At 40.4% G+C, this 26,967-nt stretch overlaps 1 protein-coding gene across 1 annotated transcript; it reads right to left on the bottom strand.

The window, feature by feature from the left end:
• Positions 1 to 585: 585 nt before the first annotated feature.
• Positions 586 to 26,556, bottom strand: abca3b (ATP-binding cassette, sub-family A (ABC1), member 3b). The gene is made up of 32 exons (XM_029437584.1): positions 26,268 to 26,556; positions 24,992 to 25,079; positions 21,749 to 22,001; positions 19,628 to 19,755; positions 18,003 to 18,168; positions 17,121 to 17,377; positions 16,907 to 17,023; positions 16,366 to 16,486; positions 15,245 to 15,418; positions 14,925 to 15,106; positions 13,575 to 13,721; positions 13,250 to 13,379; positions 12,966 to 13,120; positions 12,632 to 12,787; positions 12,323 to 12,533; positions 11,592 to 11,742; positions 11,006 to 11,104; positions 9,517 to 9,715; positions 9,118 to 9,424; positions 8,755 to 9,028; positions 8,296 to 8,500; positions 7,984 to 8,203; positions 6,993 to 7,154; positions 6,227 to 6,399; positions 5,521 to 5,655; positions 5,204 to 5,398; positions 4,899 to 5,086; positions 4,590 to 4,760; positions 3,504 to 3,700; positions 3,145 to 3,218; positions 2,739 to 2,954; positions 586 to 2,658 (listed from the first exon to the last, which is right to left on the bottom strand). Exons 2-31 carry the CDS (start codon positions 25,043 to 25,045, stop codon positions 2,823 to 2,825), a joined length of 5,133 nt encoding a protein of 1,710 aa, XP_029293444.1. The 5' UTR covers positions 25,046 to 25,079; positions 26,268 to 26,556; the 3' UTR covers positions 586 to 2,658; positions 2,739 to 2,822.
• Between the last annotated feature and the right edge of the window lie 411 nt (positions 26,557 to 26,967).

The following is a 26,967-nucleotide window of genomic DNA, read 5'->3' as shown; positions in this document are numbered from 1 at the left end:
GATCCCGTTGACATGCGTGTCACTTTATTTGGGTGCCAGAATGAATAGCATGAAATGATTGATACCTCCTGAAGAGCAAAAAAAAAAAAAGCAATCAGTAAACAGTTACAGGCAGACCCATTTACATGGGTAGATAACTGGCTTGAAATCACCAAAGAGATTAAGGAGATAAAAAGTCTGACTCTCCTGCTTAGATTGAGAAATGAATTATACATTACAATTACAATTAATTTCAAAATTCTTGTGAATTTGTGACTTTAATCTCAGAGTATTTACAAGCTTTTTTTTCTCGAATATTTACAACTTTATAATCTCAGAGAATACTAAAAATAAATTCTCGTAAATATTCGATTTTAATTTGGAAAATCAGATTTTTATTATCAGATTATTACCCACCCCCCCTCTTCCGGCTTTGTTATTTATAAAAAAAAATGTAAACCTATAATAGCCCTCATACGCCGTCGTACAAATGTGATGCTTTAAATGGGGACAAATATTTAATTCCACTTGTAGTATCAAGCCGTGCAAATCGATTCAAGAAAGGTATGGAGTCACTTGCTGGAAAAATGAGGCCAGACACTGACATTTGCATAGAGCATTATTTAATTTTAAAAAAAGAATAGCGATACATATACAGTTGAAATGGTCAGTTTCATGGTACACAATTACAATGACGTGAATTCCCTTTTTAAATAGGATTACGAATTCAGAATAACTCAATATCAGCATCAAAATCTTTAGACTTCTCCTCAAACTACGTATCCAACATTGCAATTGACTAAAGTCATACATGTAATGAGAAAGAATTGTGCAAATACACACACAAATGTAACAAAAGGTCAACATTAGGAGGTTAAATCCTTTTAAGACCAATAAGCCACATATCCATGTCTTTCTGGAATGTCAGTCTAACCCTTCACTCACTCACACACACACACACATAAAAAAAGCTCTGTAAATCATATGAAGCAGTTAATAAAGTTGATTACTGTGCATGCTTTTTGATTTCATGAGAGACAGTGAATACATTCATCTCCCTTCTGCAAAGTAAGAGTGATTTCCAAGAGTAGGAATGTCATTTGTACACTTAAAATAATGCGATTGCTGATTCATCCCAGATTATAATAGTAATCTTTAACATGGATGAAAAGCAAGAAAACTTAGAATCTATTTCTCATCAATATGTGTAGGATTCATTTTTTTAAACCTCAAATGTTATTCTAAATATTCCTACATGAATCTTTTTACATCTTGTTTAAAGTACAAACAAAGCGTTAAGACTGATACATTGGGCACGCTCTCATTGTAGCACATCCAAATAAAAAAATGAACAAACATTGCGCTGATCATTCTTCCTCAGAAGGCATCTATTTGTAGGCAGAAGATTTAGTTACATTTTCACCATCTATACCATTGTTGGGCCTTTTTATTGCATTTCCTGGCGTTCCCTGAAGGAACATCTCTACATTAAAGATGACACAGCAATAAAGTCAATCTCTTGGTTTTGACCTTTACGTACTTTCATAGCAGTATTTTAGTTCTGAATGAAATCAGAAATCATGTTTTTCCCATACTTACTCACACACACACAGTCATTACAGTCTTGCCATTTGTAGGCCTAAATCAACCACATGCAGTCTGATACAACTTGATTTGAAGTCAAGACATCCCATTTTGTTGCAACATTTGAAAATAATCTCCTGCGTCACTCTGTTTTCTTTCTAAATAGCTTCCGTGTAAACTGTCATGGCTGGATATCACAGTGGTTACACACTGTGGATGTAACTTGTTTGGCAGGAAAACCGAAACATTGGTTCACAAGACCTGGACAATGGAGAGGCGTATTAAAATGTACTCAGACTGGACTGAATGTACTCTGGAGGAGTAATCCTCAATAAGGGCGGTCTTCTAGTAATTGCTAGCAGCTCTGTGCTCTTCCAGTATCATGCACTCTGTAAATCGTATCGTATACATGCATTCAATAATGTGCCCAAAACAGTTTTTAAATGAGTAAATGTTCTGAATAAGTGGTTTTTAGTACCATGAACACGTTACATTATATACATCTGGCAACAACATTAAGAGGCTCTTAAGGATAACCAGGCATTTTGTACAGGGCAATATAAAGAAACAAGAACCCTCATTAGCTAGATAAGGCGCAAAGGTGTTTTCATGATTACGTGATTTCATACACGTATTAAATGGAGTGGTTTATACTCTTGTGATGATTGACGATCACAGAAAAAAAGCACTAATTCTTGGAAACATAATTAATAAAATACAATCATAAATAACAAAAAAAAAAAAGACAAGCTGTACACGCATAAGTGCACACACACACACACACACACAATTCAGAGCTGGAGTATCTAATGAGCATTGTCTTTGACCTCACAAAAAAGAAAAGAAAAGAAGGTGCAGAACTCAGTTCATTACTTGGTATAATCATCATCCCCCCCAAATCATAATCCCGATAGTACTACTTCCCCGTCACATTAAAAAACGGCATGATTACCCCAACAAAGACACACGGACGTGATACAGTAATAAATGTTGATGCGACTGGCCCAGTGCGGTTGTGTGAGTATGTGGTCAAGGAAAGAAAATGGAGCTGGAGGTAAAATCTGCTCCAGCCTGTGTACACACCTGCTGTCTCTCTCTCACACACACACACACACACACACACACACACACACACACACACACACACACACACACACACACACACACACACACACACACACACACACACACACACACACACACACACACACACACACACGTAGAAAATGGACAATGGATGGACGGATTCCCCTCTCCACCTACTTCCTCTCACTCTCTGTGCAGTGCTGGAACTGGGCAAAGCTGAGGAACACCTGCTCCAGTGATATCTGGCTCACGCAGTAGTCTTCAATCTGGTATTTCTCTTTGGCTGCCTCCAAAGTGCCAAACACCTGGATTGGAAGGGAGAATAGGGAGGGAGAAAACAAAGAAAAGGGTGATTTGGATGCATCTCATGTGCCATGTTGACAATTCAAAGCTACAGTCTGCATCTTTTGTGCACCACTCTGTCCACTAGAGGGAGCACTAACACAGCACAAGTGCAGAGAGAGTAGTACTGTGGTTCTATATAAAAAAGGTTACCTGTGCCCAGGTGAGCGTTTTGTCAGTCAAATGATAGTGCACCATTCCCTGGTGCTCATCCTTTAGTTGACTTCCTGTGGTGGGAAAAATCACAAGGTTAGATTTGTTTAGTTTGACATTACTTTCACAGTGAATCACCCTCAACTGTTTAATGTAGTGAACAGTAAGACAGAAGAGAAATAGTTATCTGCACATGCAAATGAAGAATAATAACTAAATAAATGCAACTTTTGTTCTGTTGTTAGAACATAATTACCGTTATGGTCTTGGTCATTGTTACTGTGGTCACACTTCAGTTACTTTGTAGTGCTAGTAATTTGTATAGATATTATTGTAAATGTTATCTGTATGCCTCTAACCTGGGAAGGTACTTTCGATAAAGTCTTTAAAAAGCTGCAGGTCACTGTCCTCCAGCTCGGCCTCTATGTGTACTTTGGCCAGCAGGGTGTAGCCACTGCCGAACTTGCTCTTCAGGTGTTGGGGACTCCCAAGGCACTTGAACTGACCGTTGACCATCACTGCCAGCCTGGTACACAGAGCCTCACACTCCTCCATACTGGTGAGGGATCACATCAAGGACACAGGTAAAAGGTGTAAGTATCCTCACATCCTCTGCTTTTCATGCATAAAGATATATTCACATCTCTTACTTAAATAACACTGGAGGTGCCAAAATTCAAAATATTACAGTATTACAAGTGTTGGTAGCAAAACCTACTTAATGTATCAACAGTAAAAGTACTAAAAAAAACTGTCGGGTAATAGTATTGTATTATTATATATTATATTACTGGATTATCATTAATGATGCATTTATGTGTAAATAGCATTTTACCGATGTAGGTGGAAGTGCTCATTTTAAGTACTTTATCTATGATGATGATGACGCATCACATTTTAATAAACTCATAATATGTTTTGTATGTACAGTAGCTACTAACTATAGATAAATGTAGTAAAATTAGAATATACTATTTTCAGTGGTGGAATGTAACTAAGTACATTTAGTCAAGTACTGCACTGTTAAGTAACATTTTGAGGTAAACAGGAAGGCAATCCAAGCACTCCCAAAATGTAAAAGAACAAGTAACAATAAGGAAGGAAATTCAAAAGAAAAAAAGCAAAACTTTGCTGTAGTGGCCAAATCATTAAAAAGCCAACATGTTTCGACCACTGTACTGGCTCGGACAAAGAAAAGAAAAACATTGTGGAATGCCTGGATTGTCTTCCTGTATATCAAAAGCACCCGAAACATCCCTCATACTGAGAAATCTGTCTTTTTCCTAAAATGTTGAGGTACTTTTACTATTAGCATTGGTACTTTTATTGAATTAAAGGATTCCCTCCACCACTGAATATTTCCTTCTGAAATGGAGAAGTATAAAAAGTACAGTACTTGAGTAAACAAACCACTGCTGATACCCAATAAAAACTACAAAGCTCACCTATGAGAAGTGATGATTATGGCCTTTCCAGACTCCCGTGTGCGTGTAACAGCGTCCCACAACAGCCTCCTGGCCACGGGGTCCATTCCGGTCGAAGGCTCATCCAGGAAGATGACCGGAGGCCCACCAATCAGAGCCATGCCTGCACTCAGCTTCCGCTTGTTACCGCCACTGCACAAGTAGATGGCGACATATTATCTACACACACACACACACACACACTTGCTCAACAAAATAGAGCATTATTCCTGCCAGCATGTGAAGAAGGAAAGGCTGATATTTCTCCCTGTGAACCAACAGTCTGCCTACCTGTAGCTGCGGATCAGTTTATCAGCATGAGCCTCCAGCAGCAGCGACCTCAGGACATTCTCCACGCAGCCACACACGTATCTCTCCGGTATTCCTCTGAGCCTGGAATACATACTCAGAGTTTCTCTTCCTGTCATGTGGTCCAACACTGCGTCAAACTGAGGGCAGTAACCAATGCGCTGCTGCACCTGCAAACCAGAGACAAATGTTCCCTTTCAAATCACGGCCCTCTGAAAGCAGCGCGGCGTCGACTGATCGTTGATTTAACAGAAATGTCCTTTCCTTCCGTCTACCTCCGCTCTTACCTTTTTGATGTCCCTCAAGATGCTGTATCCATCAATGTAAGCATCCCCGGAGGTGACACTCTCATCACCTGTCAACATCTTGAAGGTTGTGGTCTTGCCTGCTCCGTTAAAGCCCAGGAGGCCGAAACACTCCCCTTTCCCTACAGCTAAAGACAGCCTGTCCACAGCCAGAAGGTTTGTCCCGCTGCTGTACACCTGAGAAGGAGAGATAATAGTGAGTCTGTACCACCTTGTCATATCTCACAGAGACGCACATATTTCAACACTGAGGCCGTCTGTATTACTCAGGCGAGGGGAAAGACTCCTGAGCTGCGTACCTTGCTGAGCTCCTGTATTACGAGCGGGCTGCCGATCATAGACTCTACTATTGCCTGACACTCCAGTACCCTCTTCCTCTCTTCGGCCACATCCCTGTCTTCTGGAAGCAGTGCTGCGTCCTCTATTAGAGGTAACTAACACAAATGTAGGGTAGAAAAATACATTAGACATATCACAGTAAAATCTTCAAGCAGCAATAGTACAAACAAGTATTATTACAAGGGGCTATAATATACATAAATATGTAATAGTTTACAATTTAGTAGCCTACAGAGGAAGACTTTAATAAACACTTTGTGAACAAGACTAGGCATAAAAGACTGCGGAAACCTTTCCAACTCTTTTTTATAAGACAACATTAAGGGCAGCAACTAACCATAGCCATTATCTTCTTGATTAATCACAAAAATGAGTAATGCCTGTCATAATTTTCTAAAGCCAAAGATGACCAAGTCTGACTGTCTGAAACCCAAAGACTTTAAATTCTCTTTCACGTTAGACAAAGTAGCAGCGTTTCTAACCACTCCTCTAGTTGTCTTTAAAGTGTCCTATAGAGTTCTCCTGTGCAGTGCAAGCTGCGGTTGCTCGAAGTTTTCTGATGAAACTGGAAAGTTCTCCTCCCCTTCCCCACAAAGAACCCCCCCACCCCCCCCCCCCAGAAAAAGACAAACACTGCCTTGTTCACCGCTCACACAGTTCCCCTACCCGTTTGTGTCTTCTGCACAGGGAGGTGAGGAGTCGCCGTAGAGTGCGGACACACTGCAGCTCGATGACAAACAGCAGAATGATGAAGACGAAACCCTGCAGGGAGAAGGCCACGAGGAAGCGTCCCACACCAGGCTCCGACATAGAGAAGTAGTTCGTCTGGTACGTGATGTCTAGAACCAGACAAACAAGTCAATTAATTGCCTAAATCCGCAGCGTCTACGTAATACATCTGATCATATCATTGGTGTTTATTTTCCTAATTCAAAACGGGGGGAAATTGGATTTAAAAAGAATCAATAATACAAAAAGCTTTGTGAACTGGATTATACAAATACAATTTGCAGCGTTGGCGCATTATGCATCTCATTTGTGTAACCTTATTTGAAGAAGAAATGTTTGTTAAACTGTCCTTGTCCCAAGAGGACCTTGTTTACTGCAAACTACATTCAACTAAAAAACACAACTTTTGAATGCGAGGACATAAAATCCAATGGAAATAAAGTTTTTAAAATCGATTTGCTCCGTTTCAGCTTGAACTGGGTGTTTTTAGGTGAGAGCAATGATCCTTAGTTATAGGATACATCATTATTCATATAATCACCACCACCGTTATCTCAATGTGCGTGTGTGTAATGCTGCCACCCACATTATGACTCATCATTATAATGATATCTTCTATATCACACATTGGTGATTTACAATGGTAAATTCAGGGAGTAGATGACATCTTCATTCTCTGAGGCAGCATCCAGGCGGTACTCACTTAAGATCTTGCACACTTTCTGGCTGATTGGCGGACTGAAGGTGCAGAACGAGATGAATTCGTAGTTCTGGTAGAACTGGGAGAAGGACATGCCTAGGCAATAGTTTGGGAAGATCAGGAATACCTTATCCAGCAAGTGCGACATGTCCTTCAGATTCAACTCTGGAGGAGAAATTCATAAGGAGGTCATCGACAGGAATGAAAAGGAAAAAAAAGTCTTTTTTATGCATTATTCTCCCGATTGTGTCGTCGATGGCCCATGTTGACCTGTGGAGCTTTAGGACAGCCAATTGTCTCCTCACTATCATTTCAAAATCCCACTACTCTCCACACATGCATCTCAATCAACCCGTAGGAGTTACAAGAACATGAAGCCTCATCGGTTTCCCAACCACAAATACTGCACACTGTATTCAATGAGGGACACTGCCATGTCAGAAGTACTGATTGCGAACTAAACACCCTTTGTACCATCCACCCACTGCAATCAGAATGTTCTCAACCAAACACTTTCCAAACCCTTAAAACTTGAGGACTATACATTTACACATTCACAACATCAGATCACCTGACGCCTACACAGTGTTGCATTATGGGTTGTTTTTAGCCATTGTTGCTAAGCTTGCGTGTCTTCTAGAGTTAACTGGTCGGCTTAGTTAGCCTATTTTAACCTACATGACTTTCTTATGGCTTGTGTACTGTGTTGTGCTGCTGAACAAATAAATATTGACGCATTAAAACATCTTGGAAGAACATATTTACAAAAGAAAACAACTTTAAGTATCAGAACTGTCTCATTTTTGGACTAATAGTATTTTTTGGGGAAACTTGCCCAACCAGATTAGTGTTTCTTATCTTTAAATGTATTTTTCAGCTGTCTGAAGAGGTCGCGCGGTCTTATAATCAGTATCCTCTAAATATCGTGGCCAATTCAGAAATGTGAGACTCTTTAAACGTCTACTAGCAGCTGGAAGCCTGCGTCTCCTCTCACCTGGGATGGTCATGATGGTGACAGACAGGAAGGTGGCCGTGCCAGAGATTATGTTGAAGATGGTGAGGCGTGTGTAGGCAGTAGCGGCACTGGAGAAGAGGAAGCTGAGCAGGTACATGAGAGGCACAACAGCCCAGCCATACAGCAGCAGTAAAAACAACACATCTACCAGGTGGTTGTTGTCTACGAAAGCCTGGACTCCGAATGCCTGAAAAACCACCTAAGAGCACAAGACAAGTTAAGATATGAGACTGTACAACGCATACATCAGTTTTTTATGTAAATCAACAACTAATCAAGTGTCATACTGACCAGCATGAGGAGACAGGGCAGCAGGAAGTTGAACAGGTCCCACAGCAGGGCAGAGAACCAGAAGTTTGACAGGTAGACACCGCTGACCTGCTGCACATGCTTGGATTTGATAGCGGACTCTGTTACGAGCAGCAGGGCAAATGTGCTGGACAGGGAGGCCATACCGTACATCAGGTTAATGGCAATGATGAAGCCCGTTCTTCCCCTACAGATGGGACGAAAAGTATGAGAAATGAGTGTGGGGTGGGTTAATGACAGGAGGCAATTGAAGAGAAATGGTGCAAAGGAAAGGTGAAGAAATAGCATGAAAGATAGATGTGAAATCACTTAGACAGACATAAAATACACGACTGCTCTCTGATCCCTTGGAAAACTTTGTGTTTCTCATGACAGGAAGTGTGTAAAAAAGTATGTTGCTTGTAACTGTGCTTGCTTTCCCTTTCCCTTCTCCCCACTCACTCTGTGAGCTGGCTCTTGGCGATCTCAGACATGTTGCGTGGCATTGGGTAGTTGCCTGTCTGGATGGAAGCATTCGGTCCCGCGAGAAGTTTGAACAGAGCGTTGTCCACCATCATGAGGGCTGTGGCGGGCGTATGGTAGCCCTCGTTGTTGAAGTAGGCTGTTGCTTCTGCGTATTTGTCGTGGATGCCACGGAAAGCAGCACCCACCACACAGCGCTCATTAAAGCTGCCGCCTTCTTCCTCTGCCTGGGTCAGGATGTAATCAGTGAAGTCTGACGAGGAATAAATAAAAGGAGCATATGGTCAGTAAATACTCAAATAAGCAGTCAAGCCAAGTCCCCGTCCGTCTCGCGATGCTTACCCGTGACATTGATGAGCTGGCCGTGCTGGGAGGAGAGCTGTGAACTGTATGCGTTTGCCAGGGCAGAGGCCAGGGCCCCCCCCCCGGGCTGCAGAGCCACAGGGACCCTAGTAGAGCCATAACTGCTGAGTGCCAGCCTCAGCTGAGTAGCGTCTCTGTTATTGGGAAAAGTGCGTGCCACAACTAAGGCCAAAACGGTGAAGATTAAAGGGACCAGGAACTGAGCCACCATCACCTTCCAGTTTCTCCAGCTGTACAGCGCTCTCTTCAGGAACATGGCATAGAACTGTTGCAGGTGTAGTCTGGCCTGATTGGAGAAGAACGAGGAAGTGAAATGTGAGCAAAATGAATGATATGTAGAAAACATGAAAAGCATCAGTTTGCTTCCTCTTATCTCACCCCAGTGTTCAGCTTGATGTTGGAGCAGTCCTCTGAGATGAGCGTGCCGCTGTCTGTGAAGTCAGTGACGTCGGTCATGCCGCTCATGCTGCTGGCGTCATCTGTGGTCCAGTCATTGGAGCGTCTCTCATGCTGGTACTGCAGGGCTGGCAGCTGGATTGCCTGGATGTCCAAACTAGAATCCACCAACTTTCCCACCCTGAACACACAAAACTACCTGTGGTTATCCACCAACGTAATGAAAACAGGAAGAAACAGAAACAACAAGGCCCTTTAATATGTAGTCCTCAGAGAGAGAGGGAGAGGGAGAGTAAGAGACATAGAGAGATAAGGAGAGAGAAAGAGAGAGATAAGGAGAGAGAAAGAGAGCGAGACACACATATACATACATATATAGATATCTCTCTCTCTCTCTCTCTCTCCACACACACATATATATATATATATATACATGTGTGATATGTGTGTGTGTGTGTGTATATATATATATATATATATATATATATATATATATATATATATATATATATATATATATATATATATATATATATATATATATATATATATATATATATATATATATATATATATATATATATATCTAGATATATAGATAGATATATATATATATATATATATATATATATCTAGAGATATAGATAGATATAGATATACTGTATGTATATAGATCAATCATCCACCCTGTCTTCAAGTTCAGAGCCTCACAATTCAATTATCGTCTAATCAAACATTGGTCATCAGTTGTTTACATTAGAAAGGATCATTGTACAATATTCAATCAGGGATGAATGATTATAATTCTTATCTAACCGACAAGGCGTTTTATTTGGCAGCAACATACTGAACGCCAGGAGGGAGCTAAATGACCAAATGTTCAAACAGCAGCTTTTCTTGGTGTCATGTTTGATGTTTGGCGTATAGTGTTAATGGACCGAACATACTGACAGCCTCTCGGTATGACTTGTAAATAATGAGGCCAACATTCTTGGCTGCGCCAATTACAGTGGCAGACACTCATGCTAGTTGAAGTAGCATGCGGTGATAGCTCTCTCCTGTTTGTTGTCACAGATGCACATATCAAGTCTACAAGGAAGCAGAAATAAGTGGTCAGTAAGCAGCAGGCAGCTGGGACGGAGATGTGTTGAGAACGGGCGAACATACACATCAGCCACAGCACTGGTTTGCATGTCAACAAAATGGAAAATAGTTTCTGTGTGAAGCATAATGTCTACGCTCTATGAATTCCAAACTAGATGTATGATTGATTAGCTACTATGACATGCTTTTATTTAGTAGTATATGGAACCCACTTCCTTTTGCATTAAAATATCTCCTCTCGTACGTTACACTGCTTTCTATTGCTACATTGGCTTTAAATTGCTGTAGGAAAGGTTACTCCTCGAGTCAGCTCCTACTGATATGGAAAATTGGAAAGACACATTCGCCCCTGTGGTATTTCTCCCACCTGAGAAAAACCTCTTCCATAGTGGTTACTGAAGCTCCGTAGCTGGCGATGCCCAGCTCCTTTCTGTTCATCTCTAGCTCAGCAAACAGCAGCTCAAACCTGGGAGCAAACACAAAAGGGCATCAGGGAAACACATTACCCACTACCTCATATTTGGACAACTGCCATCAATCAATATTACAACATGAGCTCTTGATGATTGCAAAGCTGCCAAATCTAATATAAATCTAATCATAGAACAGTAATAAGTGTCACTGTGGGGTTCAATTTGTAGTGAGAAAAATATAGATTTTTAGTATATAAAAAAAGAACAGAAAACAATGTAACAGGAGAAGTGGTTAGAAAAAGGTTGTGGTAAAGTAAGAGATGGAACAATTTAGTATATTCATCTCACTGATTTCAGTTTGTGTGTATTGTTGTGAACAAAAGAAAGAGTTTGATGCACAGAGCCAAAGATTGAAGGATCCATGAGGTTACGATCTGTATTTAAATCATATACTCTGTTAGTGAAGGTTGGTCCCGTTCACATCTTCACACTGTGTTATTGTGAGTGTTCTACGTCTGGACAAAGACCTGACTGACTCACCTGCCGGTGCTTTCTTTGGGCAAGATGAAAGAAAGCTCGGCGCCCGCACTGCTCTCCAGCGTGGCATTAGGAACGTACATGTGGACAAGGCGGGTGATCTCGGAAACGTTGCAAAGTGCATCCTTTACTATCACCATGTGGTAGCCAGCACCTGGGGAGCAGAGGAAAGGAGGTGTGGATAGTTAATTGTAACAATGATGTAGATCCCACTATTAATAATGTATGAATATCCAGGCCTGCTATATAAAAAGTAATATCACTTCTACTACACACTGAATCATACACATATCTTTACACATATACACACACTCAAACACACACATTCATACACAGCTCCCTTCCCTGACCCCAACCCCCCCCCCCTCCTCTTTTTTGTATTACAATTATTGATCTGTTAATATGTTTTACTCTTACTACAACAATGAATACTTCAAGTGGAGGAGATATTTAAATTGTGTTTAATTATTTATAACATGTATAGATACAGCAAAAAAAATCTATTTAACAGACAAATTTGACAAATTATAATATATATATATATATATATATATATATTTAACAGACAAATTTGACAAATTATAATATATATATATATATATATATATATATATAAAATATATAGTATAAATTGCTGAAAACTAGATTAAAAGTCTGTAAAGGATGCCGGTCTTTTATATTTGGCTATAGAGTGACTTCCTGCTGAAGCTATTTCCACTCAACTCTTCACTTACCGTATTTGTTCTTAAGGAAGAGCGGTGACCCGCTGCACTGCAGCTCTCCTCCTGCCATGATGACGATGCGGTCGCCGAGCAGGTCGGCCTCGTCCATAAAGTGTGTGGTGAGCAGGATGGTGCGACCGCGCTTCTCCCCCTGCAGAAGGTCCCAGGTGGCACGTCTGGCTGATGGGTCCATACCTGACGTGGGCTCATCCAACATCACCACCTGGAGATAGATGAGGTTGAAGATAAAGAGATGAGACACGGTTAATGTGAAGGGGAGATGTATGATATATAATATATAAGGAGTGACTAATGCTTCACCTTGGAGTCTCCGATGAGGGCAATGCCAATAGAGAGTTTTCTCTTCATGCCACCAGAGAGGGTCTTGGAGCGAGCCTGTCGTTTGTCCTCGAGGTTCAGGATACGGATGATCCGGTCTACCTCGTCTGGAATCTTGTCTCTGGAGAAGCCTTTCAGCTGGACAACAATAGTAAACATATAGTGGAATTAAATCCTCTCTGAAAGTTAAAAAAACGGCTTCCGCAAAAGGTAGAATTTATAGCAGAGCTAATAAAATGGCCAGGGGGTGTGTTTATGATACGGAAACAAAGTGAACACTGCACAATATACTTTCAATGCAGGATTGTGCGAGTACCTGTGCGTAGAAGAGCAGGTGCTCTCTGACAGTAAGGTTATCAAACAGGACGTCATGCTGGGGACAGAGTCCCAGACTGCGGCGGATAAGAGCCATGTCCTGACAGATGTCGTAGCCGTTGATGTAGGCTCTGCCGCTGGTGGGAGGAAACAGTCCTGCGCACACACAAAGGCAAATCAGTTGAGTTCAGGTGACATTTATGTTTGAGTGTGTGTGTGTGTGTGTGTGTGTGTGTGTGTGTGTGTGTGTGTGTGTGTGTGTGTGTGTGTGACTCAGCTGATCACCTGTCAGCATGGACAGTGTCGTGGTCTTCCCAGCACCGTTGTGTCCGAGCAGCACAGTGATCTGTCCCTCGAACATGTTCACCGTGAGATCCCGCACAGCCTGCCGCGTCTTGTTGCCCACTTTGAATTCCTGTTGAGCGGATAAACCCGAAACATTTAACGTAAGCATTACCTGAGCAAAAAACCTTGTTACTTATTCACCATCTCACTACTGCAGTGGAATCTTTAATGAATGTCTACACGTTGTTTTGGAAACTTGCACCATCTGCCCCCTTTTACCACAGAGGACATGTTGACCCCTCTGGGTGTCGGTTTTGCTGCGTACCTTAGCGAGGTGTTTTATTTTGATCCCAGAGATGAGTCCAGCTGGCTCCTCTTCTATAAACTCCCCTTTCAGAGCCTTCTCTGCATCCTCCTCTTCCTCTTTCTCATTCAACAAAGCCATGCGGGGGCTGCTGCACCAGTATGAAGGCTGATGAACATGAAGTAGGGATTGAGGAAAAGTGTGGGATAGATAGAGGTAGGAAGTGTGGGGGTGAAACAGGCACATGTTAAACAGCTGTATAAAATAGCACTTTACAATGCCAGTATTCATTTCCAACATATTTCCACAAGATATTTTAAAGAATGAAGGTCACAAATTGCAACATCTATTACATAATTACAGGATGCAACAAGGGAAGCAGAGGATGAAGATCATTCAAACACAAGAGAGAATGGGCCGACAGTGATGTTGTTCATGAACACTCTACATTAGGGATTGTTTCCTGACCAGACTCCCTCTGGTGCTCTTCCAAATAACCAGAGTCAATCCTCCACTTTCTACATGTCACACACTCTCTCACACACACACACACTCTCACACACACACACACACACACACACACACACACACACACACACACACACAATGGACATAAAGTGCATCAACATCTAATCCCCACCCTCCAACCCTTCCTCCCTGAACCTTATTTGTGTTGGCCGGGCAGACGCAGACGTTTCCTGTTATTCTAGCCTCTGAGCGATATGTTGTGACCTCAAGTTTTCAATCCCATCCACTGTCACTATCACTTTCACAGAGTGCAGACATTTCTGTAATCTAAGACAATTTCTCTCTTATAGAAAACCTCAACCTCGTCTTTAACTGTAAACCATAATATTAAAATCATTAATAATATCAGACCCGCGACAGTTCAGGATCGTTCATGCCTTTCAAGAAACACGTGCTCACAGGGTAATGTCCTTTTTTTACTGCACTAGTAGTATTAAGTATCAGACCCCTTATAGGAGGTGAATGAGCAAGTCAGTATTTGTCTGCCTGTTGGGCAACAAAGCTGTATCTGTATCCTTGTGTATTTATTGAAAAAGTGATTTTATCAGAATTTCTTTAGCCAAGAACCCGCCTGATGATTCGGCGATATTGTCATCGTACACTGCTTCCCCATTTTCTTTGGTTTACTTCTTTTAAGTTTGAATTACTAACTGACACTGCAGTAGAGACTAAAGGAGGAGAGACAACATCATCAGATGACTGCAATTATCTGAAACCTTTTAATTCCTTCTGAATGCATTGTCTGTTCATACTTTCATGCCACTAATGCAGCTTTATTTTTGGTTACATCCCCAGCGAATGTGTGTGTGCGCAAGTGTGAGTGTGTTTAGCTTTGAAGCGTACCAGTACGAAGAAGTAAGACGGTAGAGGCACTCCGTACTCGCCGGGAAAAACGGCCTCCATGTACCAGGCCACCAACCCATAGAGCACAGAGTCAAACAGCAGCATGCCCAACACCTGGCCCATGGAAAAGTCATCATCCACCGTCACAGAGTCGAACAAGTTGGACCAATGGATGCCCGTTCCTACAGAAAAGAGAGGGATGAGATTTCTTTTTTAAAAGGGGACGGAGAAACGAACCCTGAATTCCTAATATAGCCAGAAGGTTCGAATGTATTGACCGTAGTTCCAAAATTCCCTTTGACCTTAACCTCAGGTCTCACCTTTGCCTTCAAACATTCCTATGAGCTGAGCTCCCATGGACATGGCGACGTTGGAGATGAGGCAGGCTGACACCTTCTGCGCATGGCTCATTAAGTCGTAGCGTGGCCACAGGAACAAATAAGGCAGGTAGCTCAGGAAATAGATGAAGCCGCCTGCTGCTGCCGCCACGTTGGCTGGAGTTAGACAGAAATGAAGGAAAAAAGGGGTTGGCTGCTGAACAATAGTAAGACTCTTGTCACACACGCAGACACACATAAATCATTGTAGACCGACGTAAGAGCTAGCAGGTCAATCACTGTATGAAGAAAAACTGCTTTTGCTGCAAAACACATTATCCTGATCGACAGAGCGAGTCTGGGAGTGCTGCTCAGATGAAGCATTAAAGAGGACAAAGGAGGTGGACGAGAAATGGGGGAAGAAAGTCGAGCAGAACAGTGGCGAGAAATATCCAGACAGCTGCTCACTCAAAGACAGCCAAGAGAGAAGAAAATCAATCTTTGTTCAAAATCAGCACTGACGGATCCTATCTGTTGGGATTGGCCTATTTTCTGTAATAGCCCCTCATCGCAGCTTCTTTCCTTTTCCGTCTACAAATCATAATTTATATGGAAAACATAGTTGAGGTTCATTATGTAATGATCTTTTGTCTTTTGGTATGTTTTTATACATGTACAATGGGAAAGGGAAAATGTGAGGAGCACTTGCAACCTGAGCTTCATTCAGATACCGGTCTGAATGAGTGAGAGCACAAAGAGGGAAAGAGAAGAGGAACATGAGAAAGGAGAGATAAGATTTAAATTGTTCAGGCTGGACAGGGTTCTTTCATTTCATGTGGCTGAAGACAGAACTACCTAATACAAGAAATGTACTACTCACTAAAAAGTGAACAAAACATTTCTCTTCACCAAGAAAACTGATACAACACCAGAAGCAAGAAAAGATTTACTGCATCAGTAATTACATGACCTCTTTGTGTAGTTTAAACATGTTTTTATAGCTGATGTTGCTCATTACACACACACACACACACACACACACACACACACACACACACACACACACACACACACACACACACACACACACACACACACACACACACACACACACACACACACACCTCGTGAGAAGAAGGCACTGATCATGAAGCTGAAGTTGATGGTGGCCACAGTGAAGAAGAGCAGGAAGACAAAGACCAGCGTGGGGTCACTGTGGGTCAGCACTGCTCCGTTCGGGCTCATCTGAAACAACAATTAGAAGAGCGATAGTTCCAGTGCTGATGCACATTTATACCCTCTAGATAAAAAAAAATAATACCTAATTATTATGAACTGGTTATTATAAGGAACTATTTGATCGTTTGCTTCCCAACTAATTTCTCTTTTTCACTTTCTTTTCTTCTTCTGCTTGTTCTAAAACCACTTTAAAGCACTGCCTCACGTGGCTTATTAGTTAACAAAGTCCCAGTGTATAAAGTATTGCTTTATACTACAGCTTAGCTACACAGTTGTATACTAAATAAATACTGCATGTATTTCCACTAAATGCTACACCAGATAATAATACCTTTTTACTTATGTTAGAAACTGCTTAAATATGCGATGAAGGTATTTCATGCTGGGATATGTCTTAAGTAACGATGTTTTGTAACACAAACTCACCTGGACGCAAAGGAGCACAGTGACAAAAAAGATTGAAATGGAGAGGAAGAGGGAGAACATGAGGAACCAGGCGCTCCAGTGGAGCCAGTTGCTGAGACCCATCATCCTCATGTACTCCTGAAATACACATTATAAAAGGTGGAGATAAAGCATCAGTTTTATTACTCATTTCAATACCAGGAATACATCCCTTACAGAGATACACAAAACGCACCTTGAGCTTCCTTTCCTTCTCCTGCACCACGGCTCGCACTATGTTGAGGGAGGTGTAGGTAAAGCTGAGCACCAGTATTAGGGGCAGTTGGTTCTGAATGGCCAGGATGAAGACGTCATATATAAAGGCGGGGTAAGGAAACCGTGACAGGACAACTCTGATCTGTCGCAGCAGAGCGGCAGACGTTCTGTTGTAAGAGCGCATGATGGCTCGGTCCACTGCATGTTGAACAGCAAGAAATCCCTCTCGGAAATAACCTTAAAAAGACAAATTAAATATTAACACTGAAGAAAATAGGTTTCGGTTTATGTAAAAACATTTTTTTTTAAAAAGCTGTCATGGCACAACCTTATAACTTCCCTCTAAAAGATAGCATGAAAATGGGGAGGCTGGAAATCCATATTCATGAGACTCTAAGAGCTTGTCAGTTCTATTATGCTATGAGGATGACTTCATCTTTTGGAGCATACCTCTTTTGCCTCTCAACTTTGAAACTTCATTATGAAAAAAAAAAAAAAAAAGGTCTTGGCCACAGCAGAACATTGTTTTATCTAATCACCATGTCATAATCTAAACTTAACAAATCAAACAATCTGGAGGGACAAATGTGAAGATAAAGTTGCGAGAAACGCCCCACAAATGATGCGGGGGCACGATGCATCATGATAGTGCCAAAACTAGATGTGCAGGGCCGTGGTTGCCATGGAAACACAGCGTGCAGAGAGGGCTCTCGCTCCAGAGATTGTGAGAAAATAAAAGCTTTTCATGGAATCATAATCTCTCTCTTAGCAGAAAAAGGGGAGAAAGAAAAAAGTGGAACAGACAGATAAAGAGAAGCAACGAAAAGGAGGGTCAAATAAAAAAAGAGATGCAGGTTCTCACCAGGCGTGCCCCCCTCCTTGTCGTACTGCTCCCTCGGCCCTGGCAGTTGAAAGAGGGGAAAGAGGCTGAGCGTGTGCCAGTCCAGGTCACTGTTTGGGTTCAGCTCCGACCTCTCTTTGGAAGGGGCGTTAAGTGGGGTGAAGCTGAAACGCAGGTGGTAGCTCACCTGTATATGAGAGTGCAAAAAGAGAGCGGATGAATAGACCTGAACAAAGCCAAGAGGAGTAGAGTACGTTTTACACACCAGGTCTCTTTATCAACTTGGCTTCAAGTAGTGCCAGCACTTAGTCAATTTTATTGTATAATACATCAACTCAGCAATAAATATGGGGGCAACAGATATTTCACCTTCTCCGTGAATTTAATTATTTTTCTGTCATCCTTTGTCTTTTTTTAATCAATCTTTTAATGAAGGTCTTCTGATCTTTTTTTTTTTTTTTTTTTTTTTTTTATCTGCTGGATTCACAGGCTCACAGCTAAAGACAGAAACAGCCTGAGCGGCATTGTTAAAAACCTGTTCTAAGATCATTGGAGTGAAACAAGGAGACCAACAACAAACCAGCAACCAAAACAAGCCTCATGAAACCAACAATTAGTTTGGCTTCTTTGGTTCATGTTTGGCGTCATTATGTTTTACCTGCTTGTAAATCTAACCGCCATGTTGAATCATTCATCCCCTCTGCTTATTATATTAAGCCTACAATATACAGTGAATAGCAGAGTGAAAAGTTTGGCAAATTATTTTTTATTGGCAATCATTGTCTGTGTTAGGCTACAATTGACCAATATATAGTATATACTACAAATGTTACCAACGTTTCAGTTCTTGTGACATCCCTGGTCGCCTGTGTCTTATTCTTTGACACCTTTTGTGTATTTATGTTTATGGTTCCTGGAAGCAGGAAAAACTTTCTACAAAAAGGACGATAAAGTAATAAATATGGGTAGATGATTCATCCAAAAATGTGTAGTGTATATCTCTCTCTCTCTCTCTCCCCATATGCGTCGGCTTTTCCATCACACCCAGATAAAGTGTTTCCCATATGGGATCACACTGTATAAAAAGTGTGAATTCATATGTTCTCTGTCAGGCTTTTCCTGCTACACAGGAGGAGAGGTTTCATCTTTAACTTTATTCTACTTAATCAGAGTCGACATCAATCTGGTGGTTATAATCATGTAATATCATACAGTTACGATACACTGTGGTTCTTGGTAATAAACCTGACCAAACCGTGTTTGTTAGTCTAAGACTCTTCCTTCTATGATTAAACTACCAGCAGGCCAAACAAAAGTAAACAAACAGGGTTTCAGTAAGCAGAACAATGAGCCTGAACCAGTATTACTGCCAACACATACTTGTGGTATACTAAATGTCAATAATCCATCCTCCTTACACGGAGACTAATAAAACAAAACAGTAGTGTTATTGTGTTGCATATTTTACACCAAGTAATTGTGCTTCTGTTAAAATATAGAAAAGCAGAATTTACCGCTCACGTTGTGGCTAGACTGACAACAAAACAACACACCACTCCTCAGGTGCAAGAATCAACCGTCTACCTGCTACAGTGTGTGACTGTGTGTGACTGTGTGAATGTGTGACTGTGTGATGTGCCTTTAACCTTTAGGGGCAGAGGTTCGTCATCATGGGTGAAAGGATGCTCAAACACCACGGCAGCCAGCAGCTTTCCTGACTGAGGGTCATTTCTTACGTAGTCCTCAAACTGCTCCTCTGTCTCAAAGCCACGCACTGGAAAATGAAAGTAAACACGCACACACACACAAACAACATTACATTAATTGTGGTGTGGTATTCATCTCACGTACGTCTGTTTTCATGCCCGTCTCATGGGCCGACCTTGGTGCTCGCTATTCTCACTGACAGCCAGAAAGTCGGTCGAGACACTGGTCGGCATACAATTTTTTTTAAGACCAATATAAATCAATACAACAGGTCAAATCAGAGAAGAAAAAGTGCACTTTAGAAGCCCACATACACGTTGTCACATAAAAGACATCAAAGCAGTCTAAATAAAAACTGGGAAGACATGGAAAGCTGCTTTTTTTTTTTTGTGGTCCCAGTTGCAATCATTGTGTTGCTGAAATATGTAAAACGGTGACATTTGAAATATCAGAGGGTCTTTTTAACTATTCGAATGAGTCCCTTCATTGTCGGTCAAGAACATTGAGGCCACATTTTGGTGTTCTTCTCTGTGCATGACACTCAAATTCAACCTTTGATCAATCCCCTCCGCCTATCCCTCTTAACGACCCGCTAAATTATTTATTAATGGCTGACCTGGGATCCCACACGGTGGTGTACACGACAACCTGCAGTCACACATCTCTGCCTTAAGCCTCACACTACTGCCATTTTTGTCCATCTTGCTGATAGTCTGTCAGCGCGATAACAAATATGTAAACAGTCTGTTTGCGCACCTGTCAAACTGTCTTCATGTTTATCTGAATAGCTGGTCACTAATATAGAGATATGTGTGTGTGTGAATTAAAAAGAGATTGAGTGTAGTTGTCCTGAGAGAGGAGGCTACATGCTACAGTGTGTGATCTTCCTTTCTTTACCCATTTAAACTCCCAGCTGATAAGGTCTGACACAGCAGTAGGGTGAGGCCTGTTTGCTCTCCTCAGGGCAGTTTCTCGAGGAACCAGTATTCCCACCTCTATCTTGAATTGGTGTTAAGGCTGTGGTATTTGTTTCACTGGTTACATTGGTGGTACTAACAGCTTACATTTGGGATGTACAAATGAGGCTTTGCTGCAATATAATAGAGGTTTTCAAAGCAAACCGATTCCTATATATGATCTCAAATGTTTGCAGAATATGATGTGATGATTCCTTTCAATAGTAGGCTATACAGCTTCATCCAATGATTAAAGTTTTGGGGTATAATTTTCCACTGAATTTCAAACATGTCTTTATGTTCTGAAGTCTTGCTAAATATTAACTGGTGGAGTCAACCATGGAAGAAAACCAAGATAGTCTATATTCAGGTGAAATGATATTATACATTTAGTCTTCAAGCATACAGGAACTATAGTTTCACCTGAAGATGGAGTGCCTTGGGGTTTGTTCCATGGTTGTCTGCACCACTTAATATTTAGTGAGACTTCCTGGATCATGTTTTTTGCACCTTTACCTGCCCTACTAAAGAGCACCTGTCGGATCTGCCATCAGAGTCATACAGTGCTTCCTTCTTCTGTTGTTAAATGTTGTATGAAGTGTTACATTGAGATTGGCCATAAGAATTGAACAGTTTGATATTTTAGGAAATATGCTTATTTGCTTTCACGCCAAAAGTTGCGTAAGATAAGATAAGATCAACAGATCAATACCACTCTCTGGTAAATATGAAGGCTACAGCCTGCAGCCTGTAAGCTTACGGTAACTTTGTCTAAAGTCTGGAATCAAGGAGAAATAGTTCTGCACATAACCCTCTATAAAACCACAAAACTGTTGTTTTTACATTTTAATAATTTTTACATTAAAGAAACCAGATCGAATGTGTTTCTTAGTGAGCTTTAGATGTATAGATTTGATCACCTTTGGAGGTAAGCTAGCTTCCCCGTTTCCAGTCTTTATGCTAAGCTAAGCTAACAAGCTGGACATTATTTTAGACATTGGACGCCTTGCTTTTCACAGATTTGCATTTGAAGTTGCCTTGAAGACAAGCCAACATCACATTGTAATGAACCTGCCACCCATATCCTGCCCAACTATTACCCACCTGAAGAGATGCTGAGGCTTCCTCGCACATCCTCTGCAACCTGACGCACCACACTCGAGTTACCGGGCACGTAGGCCAGCTGAGAGTGTTTTAAATGAAAGCCCATCGGTGGTAGTTTGTTAACGTCGTAGCACTCGTAGACCGTGACATTGGGGTAGTTCTTAAAAGGCACTTTGTGACGTAGCACAATGAGGATGCAGGAGAAGAGCAGGGGCAGCAGTATCTCCACCAGAGTTACCAGGATTTGACGTTTCTGCAGAGCAAGAATAGAGATAATCGGTCATTCAATTGATGATGGGTGTATGAGGTAAAATCAAAAGAGGAAGAACATTTTTAAAAAGAGAGTGAAAGAGGAATTTAAGGTGAGAGGCAATAAAAAGGAAAAGGTATCAATGAATATGTTGCACAGAAGGTATTGAGATTACTTAAAGACTTAAAGTAACTCAATACCTCCGTAACAAATAATAAAAGGGCTCTATTTTCCAGCTACATGTGAGCAATGTACAATGAGATGCACAAAACTAAGAACATTGCAGCGTTAAAAAAGCAAACGCAACCCCATTTCCAAATTTTCAATATGCTTTGAAAATACTAACCGACTCAGTTTAGTCTTTTCACACAATTCAGAATTCAAACTGGACAATTTCTCAGATAGTTGAAGCATAATACCTCCAATTGTTGAGTAATTGGAGTTCAAAGTGACTTGGACAGTTTCAGGACATTACAGTCAATCTCAGAGATGTGGCAATATCAGACCTTTTCCTTTCAGCACTCAATCAATATGTTTTACTTAGAGAGGAATACATATAAGCCTAGAATAGACATGTTCCATGTTTTTCCATGATTAGAAAGTGTGTTTTCATGCATAAATACAATTGTTCATAACATGGTTTGCAGCCTTCAATTTGGAGCTGAGTGCTTTCTCAGTCTAGTATTTTTTTCCCGGACATTGCCTGATTTAAATAAAAGAGTTGTTAGATTTATGCTCCATCCATTTCATGTATTGTTGAATGACATGAAACGACACTCGGAATAAAAATGTGTTTTGTTTTGGTGTCTGTTCTGAAACACAGAACTCCCAGTACTGTATCATTCAATACAAGCCTCTACAAAACAAAATGCAATTCTATGATTGTTGAGCGCAGATCATGTCTTCTGTTTTTAATCACCAATCACCACATCTGCTTTGGTTTACTGTAAGGCTTCTAAGATAAGGGCTCTAAATAATTATTTTTAAAAACTCTCTTTTGTGTGTGTGTGTGTGTGCCACATGTTATGTTACAGATCTCACTTTCCTGGGAATGTAGCCACAGACACCCAGATCGTAACACTGCAACGTAAGGGCTTTCATTAGTGGGCCATAGGCTCATTTACCATTGTGTTGCATTGTTCCGCAAAAGATAATGACAGTCTTTGAGATTATTACTTTAATAAGCATCGTTGGAGAGAGCCTGAGATCAACTACTCCTCTGTAATTGTTGTGCATATGAAAATAAAATAATAATGAATAACTTAGTAGGCCTAAACAGCTTTTAATTAAAAAGGCTCTTATATAAAGGGTCATATGAAAAACTTTTTTCCCTACACTCACAATGTAGTTCACACTATCTCTCATTATGCTCTTGTTAGACTATATGCCAGTGTAGAACAAAGAACACGCCCGGTGATAACATTCAGGAGTACAGCAAACAATTTGCAAAGAAGTGAAATGTCCTCAGCTATCACAAACTGCTGTAGCAGGAAAAAAGGTCAACACGTTTTCAAAATGTGGCCAGTTGCCCATGGGGTTAAGGACACCACCAAAAAACAGGACGGCCCAGAAATGCGAGGTGTTTGCTAATAATTGTTTATACAACAGGTTTTTACAGGCCTGAAGTCCAATGTCCACATTTAGCTTGAGTAGGTAAAATGTCATAATGCAGTTTAAGTGATTAACATGCACGTGTATATTTTCTGCAGCCAAGATGGACCAGCAACACCAAGATGCAGTGTATTGCTTTCCTGCCTGGTCCTAATGGAGTCTCGAGACGACCACACTTGAGCAGCAGAGAGTGGATGTAAGGGTAATGGAGCAACAACCTGACACTATGCAGACATTTTAGGATGGTTGAAAGCAGCATTGTGCAACCATCAACTGATATTAATGTTCAAAAGTATGCAAGCTGTCATTCAAAGCAATACACTGGCACTGTTTAGAGGAAAAAGTCCTTCCTATCTTCTGTAAAATGAGACTGATCCTGAACGTGATGATGTGATTTTTCTAACTACATAATGGTGCAAACATTGAATAAACTTCCAACTTAAAATGTCTAGTGTTTCTTGGAGATTGTGTGTTATGATTAGGCGTGTGTAACCTACCTAACATGTTAACCAACAGTTGAAAATGTAGAAAAATGTGAAGGTGAATACTTACATAATTGCAATATAACATCTAAAAACCATTTACATGTGTCGATGTGTATTTCCAGTTTCTCTATGTCAATGGTTTTTGTTTGGATTTTGATCAACTCAATAAAAAACAATTTATATATAATTATTAATTATACAAAGAAAAAGGTAAATTCTTATATAGTCACTATTTGAAAAATAAATATATATGCAAATAGAGTATGTGAACTGTACAGAATATATACATAACCATATTTTATTCCTTGTAAATATAATTTAGTTTTCCTTTTTAATTTCTTCCTTTATATTGTATATATTTTTTCATTTAATTTAATTTTAGGGACAAATACATACATACAATAACCGTTACCCAATGCAATGTATCACAGCTCCATTGTTTATTTGAATTGTTTGTATTTTATTCTAATTTAAATAATTTAAACATGTGTTAATACATGTTCTGTGTGTAGCATGGAGGAGGCTACATCTACATTTCATGTATTGAATTATGACGATAAAAAATCCTTTGTCCATTGTGATTTCCCCTAAATATAGCCATATAAGGCTTGGAAAAGCATGTGATAGCAACCCACATGTTGACTTAGCTCGAGCCTGTGACACAACAACAGTCCAGGCACACTGCATAATATTGGGGTCAAACTGTGTACAAGTATCTGGCTAACATCATAAATTTTAGAAAACAAAATGTTAGTCAGTTTACTGTATTTATGATGTCCCATAAGCCCAAATACTGTCATGCAGGCCTCTTCTGACAATTCACAGTTACAAACAATGTCAGCACCTAATAAGGACACATACAGTATGCGCGTATAGGTTCACCTCTCTTCAACTCACCTGCTGAAGATAATTTTTCCACACAAGTAGTCCAAATTGTCGCGCGATAGCCATTTTTGAGCGGTACACAGGACACAGTCCAGTCAGCCTGAGGGAGAGAGGGATGAGAGTGACATTTTTAGTTTCAAATTATAGCTAAATGTACAATTCAATCTTCTTTTGAAGATTTCCTGGAACGTAGTTGTATTCCCGAAAACAGCTTCCACCAGCAGTGACGGCTGTTACGGTTTCTATTTAACTAAAATAAAAACTAAGAAAAAGAGAAGTGAAATTGAGCAATCGGCAGTATTACAATAAGCATGATGTTTTCGTTATGTTTAGAAACTGTACACAAAATCTTTTGTAAAATGAAAACATAATGGAAAAAAAAAAATCACAAGATCAGGAGGAAAAGGGTTTAAGTGGTACTGTAAAATGAAAGGGGTCATATCAATCTGGAAATGAATTCAGTTAGAAAAAAGACAAACTGCAGGCAAATGTGCAAATGGTTAAAAGAAACAGGTCATTGACATCTAGATGTTGAACCAGTTATACAGGCCAATGGAGATTATTGTCTTTGTAGAAACAGGATTTCAGGATGTTGAAGGAGATATCGTTATGGCTGATAAAGACATCTAATAAACTCAAATGCCAACACAACATGAACTTTTGCTAATATTGACAATCACATACACAGCTAATTAGGTAAGATCCGAAGAGGGTGATCAATAAATAAGACCAGTTAAAGCTTCTGCAACTAGGCTTGCCTAGTGAGAGACTTTCTTTCCCTAATTGAAGTCCTATTTCACAGCACAACACGAGTTCATAAATGTGATAAAACGGGTCATGCTAGGACTGTCCTAATTCCCCACTGGTGTCATTCATTTCTGAGTGGTTACACCCTTATCATGACATATCAGGGGTCATCTTATATATTATCCGTGTAATTAAATTCTGAAGACCATGAGCAACATACTTAGGGCAATCATTTCTTTATTAGTATGTTCAAGCAAACAATAAAGCCATTTAAGGACGTGAACCTTTTCTAGACAAACCGAAACCTGCCTTACTCTTCTCTGATTGGTCCAGCACAGCCTTTTGGACTTCCTGATTGGACAATGGACGTGTTCGTCAATCCCGAAGGATTCTGATGAATGCTAAAGATGGAGCTGAGCAACAAAGCTAGGTATTTCCAAAATATAACGTGCTGACTCACCGACATGATTTAATTTTACACTCTATTAATCATCAAATGTCTCCGCCCAAGCAACTTTATGACCTAAACGTGTCAAATTACCTCAAAGCAGGTTTCGATACATTAACTTCCCGGTCCCTGTTCTTGTAGAGGTGAATACGATTCCTCCTTTTTTTGTTAAACCGATGACAAAAGCATCACAGCGGGGCTTCTTCTTCCTTCGCCAACACTATCGAGGCTCGGCCTGCATTAGTTAACTCAATGATGTCCGGTCCAGGTGTTTTACCCCTCCAGTTTGCTGCCTGCTAGCGAGGCGATGACATTGCACCAGCTCCTGTATAAGCTCGTGAATTCATTGTGCACTATGCAGCGACAACCGTCAACAAAACACCTCACGTGATCACAATGGAGCAGAGTGTCACGTGATCTCAACAGCTGGGTTTCCTAAAAAACTAATAACAATATTATTTTTGATTTGGGGCTCATATTTATGTTATATTTTACCTTACATTTTCTAGTACAAATAGTAGTTTTAGAAGAGCTGTGAAAAATGTTTTTGCTTTTGGAAAAAATAAATAAATGTGGAAGTATCAAATAAAAGTACCCTGATATAAATAAATGTGTAATTATGCAATACAAATCCTCTAAAAAATAAATACATAAATAAATGTAGAATTATAAAATAAAAGTTCCCTAAAATAAATAGAAATAGCCTTTTTAAAATACAAACCAATATATGTATTTATTAAACTATACTGACTCTACTGAATGTATAAATGTATTGCCTTATTTATTTATTTCA

This window comes from Cottoperca gobio, chromosome 8 (assembly GCF_900634415.1).
Source record: "Cottoperca gobio chromosome 8, fCotGob3.1, whole genome shotgun sequence".
Classification (NCBI taxonomy): Eukaryota; Metazoa; Chordata; class Actinopteri; order Perciformes; family Bovichtidae; genus Cottoperca; species Cottoperca gobio.
Note: the sequence above shows the minus strand (reverse complement) of the source record. Positions and strands in the feature narration are given on the sequence as shown.

Excerpts from the sequence above, each read along its gene's own strand:
- abca3b (XM_029437584.1), bottom strand. The coding sequence starts at position 25,045 with ATGGCTATCGCGCGACAATTTGGACTACTTGTGTGGAAAAATTATCTT. Across the intron at positions 17,378-18,002 it reads CAAGGAGGGGGGCACGCCTG|GTTATTTCCGAGAGGGATTT; the intron begins GTGAGAACCTGC and ends TGTCTTTTTAAG. Across the intron at positions 8,204-8,295 it reads TGCCCTGTCTCCTCATGCTG|GTGGTTTTTCAGGCATTCGG; the intron begins GTCAGTATGACA and ends TTGTGCTCTTAG.